General features: G+C 48.2%; 1 protein-coding gene across 1 annotated transcript; it reads left to right on the top strand.

Moving 5' to 3' along the window:
- The first annotated feature begins 1,227 nt into the window (after nucleotides 1–1,227).
- Nucleotides 1,228–14,892, top strand: LOC137323243 (acidic phospholipase A2 E-like). Its single transcript, XM_067986731.1, is given in 4 exon segments — nucleotides 1,228–1,263; nucleotides 1,265–1,446; nucleotides 7,412–7,536; nucleotides 14,494–14,892. Coding segments are annotated over 4 exon segments (471 nt in total). The 3' UTR covers nucleotides 14,622–14,892.
- Nucleotides 14,893–20,512: the final 5,620 nt, after the last annotated feature.

Here is a 20,512-nt window from a genome sequence, read left to right as displayed (position 1 = left end):
ATTACACTCTCTCTATTTTTCCCTCTCTCTCTAATACTGCTTCTTTCTCTCTCGCTTTCTCTAACCCTGTTACTTTCTCTCTCTCTCTCTCTAACCCTTTTACTTTCTCTCTCTCTCTCTAACCCTGTTACTTTCTCTCTCTCTCTCTAACCCTGTTACTTTCTCTCTCTCTCTCTCTCTCTCTAACCCTGTTACTTTCTCTCTCTCTCTCTAACCCTGTTACATTCTCTCTCTCTCTCTAACCCTGTTACTTTCTCTCTCTCTCTCTAACCCTGTTACTTTCTCTCTCTCTCTAACCCTTTTACTTTCTCTCTCTCTCTCTCTCTAACCCTGTTACTTTCTCTCTCTCTCTCTAACCCTGTTACTTTCTCTCTCTCTCTCTAACCCTGTTACTTTCTCTCTCTCTCTCTATCTAACCCTTTTACTTTCTCTCTCTCTCTCCAACCATGTTACTTTCTCTCTCTCTCTCTAACCCTGTTACTTTCTCTCTCTTTCTCTCTCTAACCCTTTTACTTTCTCTCTCTCTCTCTCCAACCATGTTACTTTCTCTCGCTCTCTCTAACCCTGTTACTTTCTCTCTCTCTCTCTCTCTCTAACCCTGTTACTTTCTCTCTCACTCTCTCTCTCTCTCTCTAGCCCTGTTACTTTCTCTCTCTCTCGCTCTCTCTAACCCTGTTACTTTCTCTCTCTCTAACCCTGTTACTTTCTCTCTCTCTCTCTCTCTAACCCTTTTACTTTCTCTCTCTCTCTCCAACCATGTTACTTTCTCTCTCTCTCTCTAACCCTGTTACTTTCTCTCTCTCTCTCTCTAACCCTGTTACTTTCTCTCTCTCTCTCTCTAGCCCTGTTACTTTCTCTCTCTCTCGCTCTCTCTAACCCTGTTACTTTCTCTCTCTCTAACCCTGTTACTTTCTCTCTCTCTCTCTCTCTAACCCTGTTACTTTCTCTCTCTCTTTCTCACTTTCGAACCTGGTTCTCCCTTTCTCTCTCTCGTTCTGCCTAACCCTCTTTCTTTCTCCCTCTCTCCCTCTCTTGTTAACCCTGCTCTCTTTCTCTCTTTCTTTAACTGTATTTCTTTCTCTCTCTCTGTAACCCTGTGTGTGGGATCTTGCTGTGCGCAAATTGGCTGCCACGTTTCCTACATTACAACAGTGACTACACTTCAAAAATATTTCATTGGCTGTAAAGCGCTTCGGGACGTCCTGAGGATGTGAAGGCGCGATAGAAATGAGAATCTGTCTTTCTTTAACTGTGACGTTTATATCTTTCAGGCCTGATCCTCTCTGATGCTGCTCACACCAGATCAAAGAGACAACTGGACCAGTTGGGGAGTATGATCGAGTGTAGACTGGGACAGGGCCGCTGGCTCTCTCGCCTCGATTACTTTGACTACGGCTGTTACTGTGGGTTAGGTGGCCATGGCAAACCGCTCGATGCTGTGGATCGGTGAGAAATGTGCAAGAGCGATCAGTGCACTGTCAGTGTTAGAGAGTCCAGCACAGTGTAAATGTTAGAGAGTCCAGCACAGTGTAAATGTTAGAGAGTTCAGCACAGTGTAAATGTTAGAGAATCCAGCACAGTGTAAATGTTAGAGAGTCCAGCACAGTGTAAATGTTAGAGAGTCCAGCACAGTGTAAATGTTAGAGAGTCCAGCACAGGGTAAATGTTAGAGAGTCCAGCACAGTGTAAATGTTAGAGAGTCCAGCACAGTGTAAATGTTAGAGAGTCCAGCACAGTGTAAATGTTAGAGAGTCCAGCACAGTGTAAATGTTAGAGAGTCCAGCACAGTGTAAATGTTGGAGAGTCCAGCACAGGTTAAATGTTAGAGAGTCCAGCACAGTGTAAATGTTGGAGAGTCCAGCACAGTGTAAATGTTAGAGAGTCCAGCACAGTGTAAATGTTGGAGAGTCCAGCACAGGTTAAATGTTAGAGAGTCCAGCACAGTGTAAATGTTGGAGAGTCCAGCACAGTGTAAATGTTAGAGAGTCCAGCACAGTGTAAATGTTGGAGAGTCCAGCACAGTGTAAATGTTAGAGAGTCCAGCACAGTGTAAATGTTAGAGAGTCCAGCACAGTGTAAATGTTGGAGAGTCCAGCACAGGTTAAATGTTAGAGAGTCCAGCACAGTGTAAATGTTGGAGAGTCCAGCACAGTGTAAATGTTAGAGAGTCCAGCACAGTGTAAATGTTGGAGAGTCCAGCACAGGGTAAATGTTGGAGAGTCCAGCACAGTGTAAATGTTGGAGAGTCCAGCACAGTGTAAATGTTGGAGAGTCCAGCACAGTGTAAATGTTGGAGAGTCCAGCACAGTGTAAATGTTGGAGAGTCCAGCACAGTGTAAATGTTGGAGAGTCCAGCACAGTGTAAATGTTGGAGAGTCCAGCACAGGGTAAATGTTGGAGAGTCCGGTGCAGTGTAAATGTTGGAGAGTCCAGCACAGTGTAAATGTTGGAGAGTCCAGCACAGTGTAAATGTTAGAGAGTCCAGCACAGTGTAAATGTTGGAGAGTCCAGCACAGGGTAAATGTTGGAGAGTCCGGCACAGTGTAAATGTTGGAGAGTCCAGCACAGGGTAAATGTTGGAGAGTCCGGTGCAGTGTAAATGTTGGAGAGTCCAGCACAGTGTAAATGTTGGAGAGTCCAGCACAGTGTAAATGTTAGAGAGTCCAGCACAGTGTAAATGTTGGAGAGTCCAGCACAGGGTAAATGTTGGAGAGTCCGGCACAGTGTAAATGTTAGAGAGTCCAGCACAGTGTAAATGTTAGAGAGTCCAGCACAGTGTAAATGTTAGAGAGTCCAGCACAGTGTAAATGTTAGAGAGTCCAGCACAGGTTAAATGTTAGAGAGTCCAGCACAGTGTAAATGTTGGAGAGTCCAGCACAGTGTAAATGTTAGAGAGTCCAGCACAGTGTAAATGTTAGAGAGTCCAGCACAGTGTAAATGTTGGAGAGTCCAGCACAGGTTAAATGTTAGAGAGTCCAGCACAGTGTAAATGTTGGAGAGTCCAGCACAGTGTAAATGTTGGAGAGTCCAGCACAGTGTAAATGTTAGAGAGTCCAGCACAGTGTAAATGTTAGAGAGTCCAGCACAGTGTAAATGTTGGAGAGTCCAGCACAGGTTAAATGTTAGAGAGTCCAGCACAGTGTAAATGTTGGAGAGTCCAGCACAGTGTAAATGTTAGAGAGTCCAGCACAGTGTAAATGTTGGAGAGTCCAGCACAGGGTAAATGTTGGAGAGTCCAGCACAGTGTAAATGTTGGAGAGTCCAGCACAGTGTAAATGTTGGAGAGTCCAGCACAGGGTAAATGTTGGAGAGTCCAGCACAGTGTAAATGTTAGAGAGTCCAGCACAGTGTAAATGTTGGAGAGTCCAGCACAGGTTAAATGTTAGAGAGTCCAGCACAGTGTAAATGTTGGAGAATCCAGCACAGTGTAAATGTTAGAGAGTCCAGCACAGTGTAAATGTTGGAGAGTCCAGCACAGTGTAAATGTTGGAGAGTCCAGCACAGGGTAAATGTTGGAGAGTCCAGCACAGGGTAAATGTTGGAGAGTCCAGCACAGTGTAAATGTTAGAGAGTCCAGCACAGTGTAAATGTTGGAGAGTCCAGCACAGGGTAAATGTTGGAGAGTCCAGCACAGTGTAAATGTTAGAGAGTCCAGCACAGTGTAAATGTTGGAGAGTCCAGCACAGTGTAAATGTTAGAGAGTCCAGCACAGTGTAAATGTTGGAGAGTCCAGCACAGTGTAAATGTTGGAGAGTCCAGCACAGGGTAAATGTTGGAGAGTCCAGCACAGGGTAAATGTTGGAGAGTCCAGCACAGTGTAAATGTTAGAGAGTCCAGCACAGTGTAAATGTTGGAGAGTCCAGCACAGGGTAAATGTTGGAGAGTCCAGCACAGTGTAAATGTTGGAGAGTCCAGCACAGTGTAAATGTTGGAGAGTCCAGCACACCGTCAATGTTGGAGAGTCCGGTGCAGTGTAACGTAGTCCCTGCCCCCACACTGATCTCTGAATATCGTATTACATGCTGTGCTGTGCCTCACAGGTAGGGGTCGCCAACCCCTCGGATTGTCCTGGTGTTCCCAGGATTTAAAAATTAATCCCCGGGATGCTGCTCCGAGCAACTCAGTGAGAAACCTCATGGGTGTTAAGAAAAAATGTTTTTTTTTTCATTTGCTTTGACCACTTTTCTTTAGTAGTTATAAAAATATTGGAGAGGGACGAAAAGGCTATTTGACTGGGTGGGGCGGTTGGAGCAGAAGATCATGTGAGGAAACCACCAGGAATCTGTCCAATCAGAGTTGGCGACCTTCCACATGGGGTAAATGCGTTGCCCGGTATTGAACGGAGCCGTCCGGAGCAGGAGGGACACGGACTCCATCCCATTCTGTGTTCAGCACTGAACTGGCAACAGCTTCCCTGGGCTAGAAACTGGAACAATCAGCCAGAGCTCCCGCTCCCCATCCAGTGACCCCTGCGGGGATGTGTGAGTGGGTGACAGAGTGAGTGCCCTGTGGGACCGGACCCTCCCCCTGGTGCCCTGTGGGACCGGACCCTCCCCCTGGTGCCCTATGGGACCGTGCCCTCTCCCTGGTGCCCTGTGGGACTGGGCCCTTCCCCTGGTGCCCTGTGGGACTGGGCCCTTCCCCTGGTGCCCTGTGGGACCGGGCCCTTCCCCTGGTGCCCTGTGGGACTGGGCCCTTCCCCTGGTGCCCTGTGGGACTGGGCCCTTCCCCTGGTGCCCTGTGGGACCGGGCCCTTCCCCTGGTGCCCTGTGGGACCGGGCCCTTCCCCTGGTGCCCTGTGGGACTGGGCCCTTCCCCTGGTGCCCTGTGGGACTGGGCCCTTCCCCTGGTGCCCTGTGGGACCGGGCCCTTCCCCTGGTGCCCTGTGGGACTGGGCCCTTCCCCTGGTGCCCTGTGGGACTGGGCCCTTCCCCTGGTGCCCTGTGGGACCGGGCCCTTCCCCTGGTGCCCTGTGGGACCGGGCCCTTCCCCTGGTGCCCTGTGGGACCGGGCCCTTCCCCTGGTGCCCTGTGGGACTGGGCCCTTCCCCTGGTGCCCTGTGGGACCGGGCCCTTCCCCTGGTGCCCTGTGGGACTGGGCCCTTCCCCTGGTGCCCTGTGGGACCGGGCCCTTCCCCTGGTGCCCTGTGGGACCGGGCCCTCCCCCTGGTGCCCTGCCCTGTGAATGAACATGTTGAAAGCCCTGCAGTATCATGTGCTGCCCTGACAGGGGCAATGTCTGCCCAGGCTGAGTTGAGTGCTCCGATTGCCTGGTTTGCTTTGTGCTGCGTCTCTCCATTTTTCTCCCAAGGGATTTTGCAACCTCTGTTAAGCCTCTTCCTAAAAGAATTGTAAAAACATGCCCTGAACGGCCTGGCTCTAATTTTAAGGTTCTGCCCCCTTGTTCTGGACTCCCCCCACCAGAGGAAATAGTTTCTCTCTATCGACCCGATCAAATCCTTTAATCATCTTAAACACCTCGATTAGATCACCCCTTAATCTTCTAAACTCGAGGGAACACAAGCCCAGTCTGTGCAACCTGTCCTCGTAATTTGAGGAATCTTACAACACCAGGTTATAGTCCAACAATTTTATTTTAAAATCACAAGCTTTCGGAGATTATCTCCTGAGTACTCACCTGACGAAGGAGATAATCTTACAAGGTGTTGTAAGATTCCTTACATTGGTCCACCCCAGTCCACCAGCATCTCCACCTCATAATTTGACCCTTTTATCCCCGGTATCATTCTGGTGAATCTGCGCTGCCCCCCCTCCAAGGCCAATCTCTCCTTCCTGAGGTGCGGGGCCCAGAACTGAACCCAGTCTCCAGATGTTCCTTTGCTCCCTGTGTATTGACTGATGGTCCCTTACTTCCTTGTATTGACTGATGGTCCCTCACTCCTTGTGTATTGACTGACGGTCCCTCGCTCCCTGTGTATTGACTGACGGTCCCTTGCTCCTTGTATATTGATTGACGGTCCCTTGCTCCTTGTATATTGACTGACGGTCCCTCGCTCCCTGTGTATTGACTGACGGTCCCTCGCTCCCTGTGTATTGACTGACGGTCCCTCGCTCCTTGTGTATTGACTGACGGTCCCTCACTCCTTGTGTATTGACTGACGGTCCCTCGCTCCCTGTGTATTGACTGACGGTCCCTTGCTCCTTGTATATTGATTGACGGTCCCTCGCTCCCTGTGTATTGACTGACGGTCCCTTGCTCCTTGTATATTGACTGACGGTCCCTTGCTCCTTGTATATTGACTGATGGTCCCTTGCTCCCTGTGTATTGACTGACGGTCCCTCGCTCCCTGTGTATTGACTGACGGTCCCTCGCTCCCTGTGTATTGACTGATGGCCCCTTGCTCCCTGTGTATTGACTGACGGTCCCTTGCTCCTTGTATATTGACTGACGGTCCCTCGCTCCCTGTGTATTGACTGACGGTCCCTCGCTCCCTGTGTATTGACTGACGGTCCTTCGCTCCTTGTGTATTGACTGACGGTCCCTCACTCCCTGTGTATTGACTGACGGTCCCTCGCACCCTGTGTATTGACTGATGGTCCCTCGCTCCCTGTGTATTGACTGACGGTCCCTTGCTCCTTGTATATTGACTGATGGTCCCTCGCTCCCTGTGTATTGACTGATGGTCCCTTGCTCCTTGTATATTGACTGATGGCCCCTTGCTCCCTGTGTATTGACTGATGGTCCCTCGCTCCCTGTGTATTGACTGATGGCCCCTTGCTCCCTGTGTATTGACTGACGGTCCCTTGCTCCTTGTATATTGACTGACGGTCCCTTGCTCCTTGTATATTGACTGATGGTCCCATGCTCCCTGTGTATTGACTGACGGTCCCTCGCTCCCTGTGTATTGACTGACGGTCCCTCGCTCCCTGTGTATTGACTGATGGCCCCTTGCTCCCTGTGTATTGACTGACGGTCCCTCGCTCCTTGTGTATTGACTGACGGTCCCTCGCTCCTTGTGTATTGACTGACGGTCCCTCACTCCTTGTGTATTGACTGACGGTCCCTCGCTCCCTGTGTATTGACTGACGATCCCTTGCTCCTTGTATATTGATAGACGGTCCCTCGCTCCCTGTGTCTTGACTGACGGTCCCTTGCTCCTTGTATATTGACTGACGGTCCCTTGCTCCTTGTATATTGACTGACGGTCCCTTGCTCCTTGTATATTGACTGATGGCCCCTCGCTCCCTGTGTATTGACTGATGGTCCCTTGCTCCCTGTGTATTGACTGACGGTCCCTTGCTCCTTGTATATTGACTGACGGTCCCTTGCTCCTTGTATATTGACTGACGGTCCCTCGCTCCCTGTGTATTGACTGACGGTCCCTCGCTCCTTGTATATTGACTGACGGTCCCTTGTTCTCCAAGTTTGACTAACTATCCCTGTCTCCTAGGTGTTGTTGGCAGCATGATGTTTGTTACGGGAAGTTTGAGTCAGAATCCCGGTGCTGGTGGTTTGAGTACCCGTACTGGACCCATTACTCGTGGACCTGCACCAGGAGCGGTTTCCTGAGCTGCTGTAAGTGAATGAGAAGAGGGGGAGAATTCTCTGATTCCCGGCCTCTGTCAGTTTGATGAACCTGGTGTATTAAGGATACCCCCCCTGTCCTATAGCTTCCCCAAGTCTCACTCTGTAAATCAGAGTTTACAGCACTGCAGGAGGCCATTCGGCCCATTCTGCCCGTGCTCTCTCTTCAAATGGAGCTCTCCACTTTAATCCCATCTCTCTGCCCTTTCCCCTTAAACTTTAATATTCTGCCTTTTCAAATCCTTATCCAATTCACTTTTAACTGACGTTCCAGTCTCTCCCTTGTAATAAAACATTCCCTGATCCCTCTGTGTGGAGAATAGTCCTTCCAATTTCCCCCTCATTCTCCTGATGAGAATTTCAATCTGTGCCCCTCGTTCCTGATTCACCAATCAGGCGCACAATCTTCACTATTTTGAAATCCCTTTTTATATCCCTCCCTTATCCTTCCCTGTTACAGTGATAAAGCATTTCATAGGATCATAGAATCATACAGCACAGAGGGAGGCCATGCGGCCCATCGTGCCTGTGCCGGCTCTGTGAAAGAGCTATCCAATTAGTCCCACTCCCCCTGCTCTTTCCCCAGAGTCCTGTAAATTTTTTCCCTTCAAGTATTAATCCAATTCCCTTTTGAAAGTTATTATTGAATCTGCTTCCACCGCCCTTTCAGGCAGCGCATTCCAGATCAGAACAACTCGCTGCGTAAATAATGTTTCCTCATCTCCCCTCTGGTTCTTTTGCCGATCACCTTAAATCTGTGTCCTCTGGTTACCGACCCTCCTGCCACTGGAAACAGTTTCTCCTTATTCACTCTGTCAAAACCCTTCATGATTTTGAACACCTCGATCAAATCTCCCCTTAACCTTCTCTGTTCTAAGGAGAACAATCCCAGCTTCTCCAGTCTCTCCACATAACTGAAGTCCCTCATCCCTGGAACCATTCTATGATTCTAGTAAATCTCCCCTGCACCCTGTCCACGGCCTTGACCTCCTTCTTAAAGTGCGGTGCCCTTTGTGTATGACGGTATGAACTGATCTCAGTTGGAACTGCACTATAATTGGCCTCAGTACTGCTGGGTTAGGGAAGGAACAGCAGGTGTGGTTCCTGCTCCTGCTCCTGACCGGTGACTCCTGCGGGAAAGTCTGTCTGTGTGGACAGTGGGGAGGGATGGACTGGGCCTGACATCAATGCTTCCCACTTGCCGAGTTCCCTCTGACAATCGCTGTCTAGAGTCACAGATGAGGGACAGCAAATTAAGGGCTTTAAACTAATAAGAGGCGGGGAGGGTTCAGGTAAGGGTCAATTTATAAATCTAAAGAGAAAAGTCAAGGCTGTAGAGCAGAGTAACGAGTAAAAACAAGCAGAGTGTGTCAGGAAGGGACAGAGAGTTTAACAAAGGCAATAGGGCATTAGTGACTAAGGTCACATCAGGGAAAAATAGTAAAAAGTTAAAATTAAAGGCTAACTGGAGAAGTGAAGGATAGTATTAGATTAAAATAAGAGACTTATAATGTTGCCAAAAAGAGTAGTAAGCCTGAGGATTGGGAGAGTTTTAGAAACCAGCAAAGGACAACCAAAAAATTAATAAAAAGGGAGAAAATAGAATGAGAGTAAACTAGCAAGAAATATAAAAACAGATTGTAAGAGCTTCTACAAGTACGTAAAAAGGAAGAGATTAGCAAAAGTAAACGTTGGTCCCTTAGAGGCTGAGACAGGAGAAATTATAATGGGGAATAAGGAAATGACAAATATTTTGTATCTGTCTTCACAGTAGAAGACACAAAAAACATACCAGAAATAGTGGGGAACCAAGGGTTTAATGAGAGGGAGGAACTTAATGTAATTAATATTAGTAAAGGAAAAGTTTTAGATAAATTAATGGGACCAAAAGACGACAAATCCCCTGGACCTGATGGCCTACATCCTGGGGTTCTAAAAGAGGTGCCTGCAGAGATAGTGGATGCATTGGTTGTGATCTTCCAAAATTCCCTAGATTCTAGAACAGTCCCTGTGGATTGGAAGGTAGAAAATGTGACCCCGCTATTCAAGAAAGGAGGGAGAGAGAAAACAGGGAACTACAGGCCAGTTAGACCGACATTAATCATCAGGAAAATGCTGGAATCCATTATTAAGGAAGTGGTAACAGGGCACTGAGAAAATCATAATATGATTAGACAGAGTCAACATGGTTTTATGAAAGGGAAATCATGTTTCACAAATTTATTAGAGTTTTTTGAGGATGTAACTAGCAGGGTATTTGGATTTTCAAAAGGCATTCGATAAGGTGCCACATAAAAGGTTGTTACACAAGATAAGGGCTCATGGGATTGGGGGTAATATATTAGCATGGATAGAGGATTGGTTAATGGACAGAAAACAGAGAGTAGGGATAAACAGGTCATTCTCAGGTTGTCAGGCTGTAACTAGTGGGGTGCCGTAAGGATCAGTGCTTGGGCCTCAGCTATTTACAATCTATATTAATGACTTAGATGAAGGGACCAAGTGTAATGTATCCAAGTTTGCTGACGATACAAAGCTAGGTGGGAAAGTAAGCTGTAAGGAGGACACAAAGAGTCTGCAAAGGGATATAGACAGGTTAAGTGAGTGGGCAAGAAGGTGGCAGATGGATGTTATAGCTATTACTGAAACATGGCTAAGGGAGGGGCAGGACTGGCAGCTCAATGTTCCAGGGTACAGATGCTATAGGAAAGATAGAGCAGGAGGTAAGAGAGGAGGGGGAGTTGCGTTCTTGATTAGGGAGAACATCACGGCAGTAGTGAGAGGGGATATATCCGAGGGTTCGCCCACTGAGTCTATATGGGTAGAACTGAAAAATAAGAAGGGAGAGATCACTTTGATAGGATTGTACTACAGACCCCCAAATAGTCAACGGGAAATTGAGGAGCAAATATGTAAGGAGATTACAGACAGCTGCAAGAAAAATAGGGTGGTAATAGTAGGGGACTTTAACTTTCCCAACATTGACTGGGACAGCCATAGCATTAGGGGCTTGGATGGAGAGAAATTTGTTGAGTGTATTCAGGAGGAATTTCTCATTCAGTATGTGGATGGCCCGACTAGAGAGGGGGCAAAACTTGACCTCCTCTTGGGAAATAAGGAAGGGCAGGTGACAGAAGTGTCCGTGAGGGATCACTTTGGGACCAGTGATCATAATTCCATTAGTTTTAAGATAGCTATGGAGAAGGATAGGTCTGGCCCAAAAGTTAAAATTCTAAATTGGGGAAAGGCCAATTTTGATGGTATTGGACAGGAACTTTCAGAAGTTGATTGGGAGAGTCTGTTGGCAGGCAAAGGGACATCTGGTAAGTGGGAGGCTTTCAAAAGTGTGTTAACCAGGGTTCAGGGTAAGCACATTCCTTATAAAGTGAAGGGCAAGGCTGGTAGAAGTAGGGAACCTTGGATGACTCGGGAGATTGAGGCACTTGTCAAAAAAAAGAAGGAGGCATATGACATGCATAGGCAGCTGGGATCAAGTGGATCCCTTGAAGAGTATAGAGATTGCCGGAGTAGAGTTAAGAGAGAAATCAGGAGGGCAAAAAGGGGATATGAGATTGCTTTGGCAGATCAGGCAAAGGTGAATCCAAAGAGCTTCTACAAATACATAAAGGGCAAAAGGGTAACTAGGGAGAGAGTAGGGCCTCTTAAGGATCAACAAGGTCATCTATGTGCGGAACCACAAGAAATGGGTGAGATCCTGAATGAATATTTCACATCGGTATTTACGGTTGAGAAAGGCATGGATGTTAGGGAACTTGGGGAAATAAATAGTGATGTCTTGAGGAGTGTACATATTACAGAGAGGGAGGTGCTGGAAGTCTTAACGCGCATCAAGGTAGATAAATCTCCGGGACCTGATGAAATGTATCCCAGGACGTTATGGGAGGTTAGGGAGGAAATTGCGGGTCCCCTAGCAGAGATATTTGAATCATCCACCGCTACAGGTGAGGTGCCTGAAGATTGGAGGGTAGCAAATGTTGTGCCTTTGTTTAAGAAGGGCGGCAGGGAAAAGCCTGGGAACTACAGACCGGTGAGCCTGACATCTGTAGTGGGTAAGTTGTTAGAGGGTATTCTGAGGGACAGGATCTACAGGCATTTGGAGAGGCAGGGACTAATTAGGAACAGTCAGCATGGTTTTGTGAGAGGAAAATCATGTCTCACGAATTTGATTGAGTTTTTTGAAGGGGTAACCAAGAAGATAGAGGAGGGCTGTGCAGTAGACGTGGTCTACATGGACTTCAGCAAAGCATTTGACAAGGTACCGCATGGTAGGTTGTTACATAAGGTTAAATCTCATGGGATCCAAGGTGAGGTAGCCAATTGGATACAAAATTGGCTTGACGACAGAAGACAGAGGGTGGTTGTAGAGGGTTGTTTTTCAAACTGGATGCCTGTGTCCAGCGGTGTGCCTCAGGGATCGGTGCTGGGTCCGCTGTTATTTGTTATTTATATTAATGATTTGGATGAGAATTTAGGAGGCATGGTTAGTAAGTTTGCAGATGACACCAAGATTGGTGGCATTGTGGACAGTGAAGAAGGTTATCTGGGATTGCAACGGGATCTTGATCAATTGGGCCAGTGGGCCGATGAATGGCAGATGGAGTTTAATTTAGATAAATGTGAGGTGATGCATTTTGGTAGATCGAATCGGGCCAGGACCTACTCCGTTAATGGTAGGGCGTTGGGGAGAGTTATAGAACAAAGAGATCTGGGAGTACAGGTTCATAGCTCCTTGAAAGTGGAGTCACAGGTGGATAGGGTGGTGAAGAAGGCATTCAGCATGCTTGGTTTCATTGGTCAGAACATTGAATGCAGGAGTTGGGATGTCTTGTTGAAGTTGTACAGGGCATTGGTGAGGCCACACTTGTACTGTGTACAGTTCTGGTCACCCTATTATAGAAAGGATATTATTAAACTAGAAAGAGTGCAGAAAAGATTTACTAGGATGCTACCGGGACTTGATGGTTTGACTTACAGGGAGAGGTTAGACAGACTGGGACTTTGTTCCCTGGAGAGTAGGAGGTTAAGGGGTGATCTTATAGAAGTCTATAAAATAATGAGGGGCATAGATAAGGTCGATAGTCAAAATCTTTTCCCAAAGGTAGGGGAGTCTATAACGAGGGGGCATAGATTTAAGGTGAGAGGGGAGAGATACAAAAGGGTCCAGAGGGGCAATTTTTTCACTCAAAGGGTGGTGAGTGTCTGGAACGAGCTGCCAGAGGCAGTAGTAGAGGCGGGTACAATTTTGTCTTTTAAAAAGCATTTGGACAGTTACATGGGTAAGATGGGTATAGAGGGATATGGGCCAAGTGCAGGCAATTGGGACTAGTTTAGTGGTATAAACTGGGCGACATGGACATGTTGGGCCGAAGGGCCTGTTTCCATATTGTAACTTCTATGATTCTATAATCTGGGGAAATGTGAGGTTATTCACTTTGGAAGGAAGAATAGAAAAACAGAATATTTTTTAAATGGTGAGAAACTATTAAATGTTGGTGTTCAGAGGGATTTGGGTGTCCTGGTACAAGAAACACAAAAAGTTAGCATGCAGGTACAGCAAGCAATTAGGCAGGCAAATGGCATGTTGGCCTTTATTGGAAGGGGGTTGAAGTACAAGAGTGCGGAAGTCTTACTGCAATTGTACAGGGCTTTGGTGAGACCTCACCTGGAGTACTGAGTACAGTTTTGGTCTCCTTATCTAAGGAAGGATATACTTGCCTTAGAGGCAGTGCAACGAAGGTTCACTCGATTGATTCCTGGGATGAGAGGATTGTCCTATGAGGAGAGATTGAGTAGAATGGGCCCATACTCTCTGGAGTTTAGAAGAATGACAGGTGATCTCATTGAAACATATAAGATTATGAGGGGGCTTGACAGGATAGATGCTGAGAGGTTGTTTCCCCTGGCTGGAGAGTCTAGAACTGGGGGGCATAGTCTCAGGATAAGGGGTCAGCCATTTTAGGACTGAGATGAGGAGGAATTTCTTCACTCAGAGGGCTGTGGATGCTGAGTCATTGAATATATTCAAGACTGAGATCGATAGATTTTTGGACTCTAAGGGAATCAAGGGATATGGGGATCGGGCGGGAAAGTGGAGTTGAGGTAGAAGATCAGCCATGATCTTATTGAATGGCGGAGCAGGATCGAGGGGCCGAATGGCCTACTCCTGTTCCTATTAGAACATAAGAACATATCTTCTGTTCCTATTGATGCATAGCGTCTGTACCACAGTGAGGGTCAGCGCACTCAGCGGGGTGGGGGGGGGCGGTGGGAGTGGGAGGGGAAGGTGGCAAACATACAACAACAACTTGCATTTATTTAGCGCCTTTAATGTAGTGAAACGTCCCATGGTGCTTCACAGGAGCGATTATCAAACAAAAATTGACACCGAGCCACATAAGGAGATATTAGGGCAGGTGACCAAAAGCTCGGTCAAAGAGGTAGGTTTTAAGGAGCGTCCTAAAGGAGGAGAGAGAGAGGCGGAGAGGTTTAGGGAGGGAATTCCAGAGCTCAGGGCCCAGGCAGCTGAAGGCACGGCCGCCAATGGTGGAGCGATTAAAATCGGGGATGGACAAGAGGCCAGAATTGGAGGAGCGCAGAGATGTGGGAGGGTTGTAGGGCTGGAGAAGGTTACAGAGATAGGGAGAGGGGCGAGGGCCATGGAGGGATTGGAACACAAGGATGAGAATTTTAAAATTGAGGCGTTCCCTGACCGGGAGCCAATGTAGGTCAGCGAGCACAGGGGGTGATGGGTGAACGGGACTTGGTGCGAGTTGGGATACGGGCAACAGAGTTTTGGATGAGCTCAAGTTTATGGAGGGTGGAAGATGGGAGGCCGGCCAGGAGAGCATTGGAACAGTGGAGTCTGGAGGTAACGAAGGCATGAATGGGGTTTCACACTGCTAACACCTTACCTCTCCCTCTCCCCAGCTGATGCCAAGGACACCTGCAGCCGATCGATTTGCGACTGTGATAAACGTCTGGTGGACTGTTTTTCCAAAAGCCACTATGACTCTGATCTGAAGGGAATCAACAAGGCTGCGATGTGCAAGCCCTGAGCAGGAGAGCTGGTCAGCGTCCTGCTCGTTCCTGACCTTGATGTGAGATCCAGCGAAGGAGGCACAGAACAAATTCAAAGGGTTTTCTCACCAAATCCCCTAATACCACCTACCCACCTTCTCCCCATATCCCTCACTCCCACCTACCCACCTTCTCCCCGTATCCCTCAATCCCACCTACCCACCTTCTCCTCGTATCCCTCAATCCCACCTACCCACCTTCTCCCCATATCCCTCAATCCCACCTACCCACCTTCTCACCATATCCCTCAATCCCACCTACCCACCTTCTCCCCATATCCCTCAATCCCACCTACCCACCTTCTCCCCATATCCCTCACTCCCACCTACCCACCTTCTCACCATATCCCTCAATCCCACCTACCCACCTTCTCCCCATATCCCTCAATCCCACCTACCCACCTTCTCACCATATCCCTCAATCCCACCTACCCACCTTCTCCCCATATCCCTCACTCCCACCTACCCACCTTCTCCCCGTATCCCTCAATCCCACCTACCCACCTTCTCCCCATATCCCTCACTGCCACCTACCCACCTTCTCCCCGTATCCCTCAATCCCACCTACCCACCTTCTCCCCATATCCCTCACTCCCACCTACCCACCTTCTCCGCATATCCCTCAATCCCACCTACCCACCTTCTCCCCATATCCCTCAGTCCCACCGACCCACCTTCTCCCCATATCCCTCACTCCCACCTACCCACCTTCTCCCCATATCCCTCAGTCCCACCGACCCACCTTCTCCCCATATCCCTCAATCCCACCTACCCACCTTCTCCCCATATCCCTCAATCCCACCTACCCACCTTCTCCCCATATCCCTCACTCCCACCTACCCACCTTCTCCCCGTATCCCTCAATCCCACCTACCCACCTTCTCCCCATATCCCTCACTCCCACCTACCCACCTTCTCCCCATATCCCTCACTCCCACCTACCCACCTTCTCCCCATATCCCTCAATCCCACCTACCCACCTTCTCCCCATATCCCTCACTCCCACCTACCCACCTTCTCCCCATATCCCTCACTCCCACCTACCCACCTTCTCCCCATATCCCTCACTCCCACCTACCCACCTTCTCCCCATATCCCTCAATCCCACCTACCCACCTTCTCCCCATATCCCTCAATCCCACCTACCCACCTTCTCCCCATATCCCTCACTCCCACCTACCCACCTTCTCCCCATATCCCTCACTCCCACCTACCCACCTTCTCCCCATATCCCTCACTCCCACCTACCCACCTTCTCCCCATATCCCTCAATCCCACCTACCCACCTTCTCCCCATATCCTCCAACTCACTTCCCTACTGCTCCACACTCCACCCCACAAATGCACAATTGCTGTGTGTGGGATCTTGCTGTGCGCAAATTTCCTACATTGCAACAGTGACTACGTTTCAAAAAGTATTTCATTGGTTGTAAAGCGCTTTGGGACGTCCTGAGGTGGTGAAAGGCTCGATATTGAAATGGTTTCTTCCTTTCTCCCTCTCCTCGTGTTTAACATGTGACCCTGGGACTTGCTCGCTGAACTGCACTCAATTTTGTCCAATTCCCTGTGTAATTTACGATGTCATTGAATCATAGAATCATAGAATCATAGAAGTTACAACATGGAAACAGGCCCTTCGGCCCAACATGTCCATGTCGCCCAGTTTATACCACTAAGCTAGTCCCAATTGCCTGCACTTGGCCCATATCCCTCTATACCCATCTTACCCATGTAACTGTCCAAATGCTTTTTAAAAGACAAAATTGTACCCGCCTCTACTACTGCCTCTGGCAGCTCGTTCCAGACACTCACCACCCTTTGAGTGAAAAAATTGCCCCTCTGGACCCTTTTGTATCTCTCCCCTCTCACCTTAAATCTATGCCCCCTCGTTATAGACTCCCCTACCTTTGGGAAAAGATTTTGACTATCGACCTTATCTATGCCCCTCATTATTTTATAGACTTCTATAAGATCACCCCTTAACCTCCTACTCTCCAGGGAAAAAAGTCCCAGTCTGTCTAACCTCTCCCTGTAAGTCAAACCATCAAGTCCCGGTAGCATCCTAGTAAATCTTTTCTGCACTCTTTCTAGTTTAATAATATCCTTTCTATAATAGGGTGACCAGAACTGTACACAGTACTCCAAGTGTGGCCTCACCAATGCCCTGTACAACTTCAACAAGACATCCCAACTCCTGCATTCAATGTTCTGACCAATGAAACCAAGCATGCTGAATGCCTTCTTCACCACCCTATCCACCTGTGACTCCACTTTCAAGGAGCTATGAATCTGTACTCCTAGATCTCTTTGTTCTATAAATCTCCCCAACGCCCTACCATTAACGGAGTAGGTCCTGGCCCGATTCGATCTACCAAAATGCATCACCTCACATTTATCTAAATTAAACTCCATCTGCCATTCATCGGCCCACTGGCCCAATTGATCAAGATCCCGTTGCAATCCCAGATAACCTTCTTCACTGTCCACAATGCCACCAATCTTGGTGTCATCTGCAAACTTACTAACCATGCCTCCTAAATTCTCATCCAAATCATTAATATAAATAACAAATAACAGCGGACCCAGCACCGATCCCTGAGGCACACCGCTGGACACAGGCATCCAGTTTGAAAAACAACCCTCTACACCCACCCTCTGTCTTCTGTCGTCAAGCCAATTTTGTATCCAATTGGCTACCTCACCTTGGATCCCATGAGATTTAACCTTATGTAACAACCTACCATGCGGCACCTTGTCAAATGCTTTGCTGAAGTCCATGTAGACCACGTCTACTGCTCAGCCCTCATCTATCTTCTTGGTTACCCCTTCAAAAAACTCAATCAAATTCGTGAGACATGATTTTCCTCTCACAAAACCATGCTGACTGTTCCTAATTAGTCCCTGCCTCTCCAAATGCCTGTAGATCCTGTCCCTCAGAATACCCTCTAACAACTTACCCACTACAGATGTCAGGCTCACTGGTCTGTAGTTCCCAGGCTTTTCCCTGCCGCCCTTCTTAAACAAAGGCACAACATTTGCTACCCTCCAATCTTCAGGCACCTCACCTGTAGCGGTGGATGATTCAAATATCTCTGCTAGGGGACCCGCAATTTCCTCCCTAACCTCCCATAACGACCTGGGATACATTTCATCAGGTCCCGGAGATTTATCTACCTTGATGCGCGTTAAGACTTCCAGCACCTCCCTCTCTGTAATATGTACACTCCTCAAGACATCACTATTTATTTCCCCAAGTTCCCTAACATCCATGCCTTTCTCAACCGTAAATACCGATGTGAAATATTCATTCAGGATCTCACCCATTTCTTGTGGTTCCGCACATAGATGACCTTGTTGATCCTTAAGAGGCCCTACTCTCTCCCTAGTTACCCTTTTGCCCTTTATGTATTTGTAGAAGCTCTTTGGATTCACCTTTGCCTGATCTGCCAAAGCAATCTCATATCCCCTTTTTGCCCTCCTGATTTCTCTCTTAACTCTACTCCGGCAATCTCTATACTCTTCAAGGGATCCACTTGATCCCAGCTGCCTATGCATGTCATATGCCTCCTTCTTCTTTTTGACAAGTGCCTCAATCTCCCGAGTCATCCAAGGTTCCCTACTTCTACCAGCCTTGCCCTTCACTTTATAAGGAATGTGCTTACCCTGAACCCTGGTTAACACACTTTTGAAAGCCTCCCACTTACCAGACGTCCCTTTGAAGTCTCCTCTCCTCTTCTCCAAATAAACCCAGCCCCCTAGTTTAGGAGGTGGAGCTGAATTCGAGTTCAGGGCAGGCTGAACAGCCAACTTTTCCAGGCAGGTCGATTGTTGTAGAAACAGTAGTTTTGCGAGTTCCTCCGACTCTGTATCTCATCGAGATCGGTGACGTTTGTACTTCAAGGCTGTACTTCACGATTAAAAGCAAAATACACAATGGAAAACTCCTACCTTCTTTACAATGTGTGCTTTTCACATTCTCCACACAGCTTCCTGCTGTTAACGGCTGGAGGGAGTTTATTGAGGTTCCCGGTCACTCCTGATTCCTGATTAAACAAACACCCAGAGCAAATCTTCTCCCTGAATGAGTCTCAGACACAAATCCTAATGGGGCTTCGGTCGGTAACTGGTGCTGAAGCCGGCGTCATGGTGACCGACAGAGACCAGAAACTTCCATCCCCACTCTCTGCTGACGGAGAAAGGAGGGGAAAGGAGAGCTGGACCTCCTACCCCTGGTCATAGGAACTTAGGGACAGGAGGAGGCCATTCAGCCCCTCGAGCCTGTTGCATAGGAACAGGAGGAGGCCATTCAGCCCCCCGAGCCTGTTACATAGGAACAGGAGGAGGCCACTCAGCCCCTCGAGCCTGTTACATCGGAACAGGGGGAGGCCATTGAGCCCCTCGAGTCTGTTACATCGGAACAGGAGGAGGCCATTGAGCCCCTCAAGCCTGTTCCACGATTCAATTAGATCACGGCTGATCTGTCCCTCAACTCCATTTTCTCGCCTTTGCTCCATATCCCTCGATACCCTCACCCAACAAAAATCCATCGATCTCAGTTTTGAAATTTCCAATTGACCCCCAGCCTCAAGAACTTTTTGGGGGAGAGAGTTCCAGATTCCCACTCCCCTTTGTGTGAGGAAATGCTTCCTGACATCACCCCTGAACGGCCTGGCTCTAATTTTAAGGTTCTGCCCCCTTGTTCTGGACTCCCCCCACCAGAGGAAATAGTTTCTCTCTATCGACCCGATCAAATCCTTTAATCATTTTACACACCTTGAACAGATCACCACATAATCTTCTAAACTCAATGTAATACAAGCCCAGTCTGTGCAACCTGTTCTCGTAATTTAACCCTTTAAGCCATCCGATGGTCCCTGCTGAAAATCGGCCGGTGTGGATGGACATGAGGAGAGGGCAGCCTTGGCTTGGCCTCTATGGTCCAAGGCCTTGTCAACACCGCCCGTCAAAGCTCACTGGGTAAAATGGCCAACTGGCATCTGCTGTTGTGTTAATAGACTCGTAATCCAGAGAATGTACATAGAATGTACAGCACAGAAACAGGCCATTCGGCCCAACAGGTCTACCCCGGTGTTTATGCTCCACACGAGCCTCCTCCCTCCCTACTTCATCTCACCCTATCACCATATCCTTCTATTCCTTTCTCCCTCATGTGTTTATCGAGCTTCCCCTTAAATCCATCCACACTATTCACCTCAACTGCTCCTTGTGAAGCAAGTTACAGATTCTCACCATATTCTAACTCACCAGAGAAACGTGAGTTCAAATCCCCCCCTGGGCAGTTTGAGAAATTGAATTCAGTTTCAAAAAAAATAAAAATCTGGTCTCAGTAAAAGTGACCCTGAAACTGTCGGATTGTCGTAAAAACCCAACTGGTTCACTAATGTCCTTTAGGGAAGGAAACCTGCCGTCCTTACCCGGCCTGGGCCTATATGTGACTCCAGTCCCCACACCAACCTGGTTGACTCGAACCTGCCCTCTGAAGGGGCCCCTCAGTTTGTATCAAACTCGTGACCAGTGATTCATGAAGAAGGTGGCTCACCACCTTCTCAGGGCAACCAGGGATGGGCAATAAATGCCGGCCTCGCCAGCGACGCCCACATCACAAGAATGAGTAAATGTAACAAAAAATGAAACAAAATGGCAGCCTAGGAAACTAAAGAATTGAGAAAAGGTGAATGTGAATTGGACTTTCGTGCATCGTCATGATCACGAGCTGAAATCCCAACGAATCACAGATAGGGACATGACAGGAGTGGAGAAGACGCAGTGTGGCTGATTCTGGGGCAGATCAGCGAGGGGGGGTGTGGACACTCACTGGGACAGCCCGTTATAGACAAAGCGCAGTGCAC

The sequence above is a fragment of the Heptranchias perlo genome, chromosome 7 (assembly GCF_035084215.1).
Source record: "Heptranchias perlo isolate sHepPer1 chromosome 7, sHepPer1.hap1, whole genome shotgun sequence".
NCBI classification, from domain to species: Eukaryota; Metazoa; Chordata; class Chondrichthyes; order Hexanchiformes; family Hexanchidae; genus Heptranchias; species Heptranchias perlo.
Note: the sequence above shows the minus strand (reverse complement) of the source record. Positions and strands in the feature narration are given on the sequence as shown.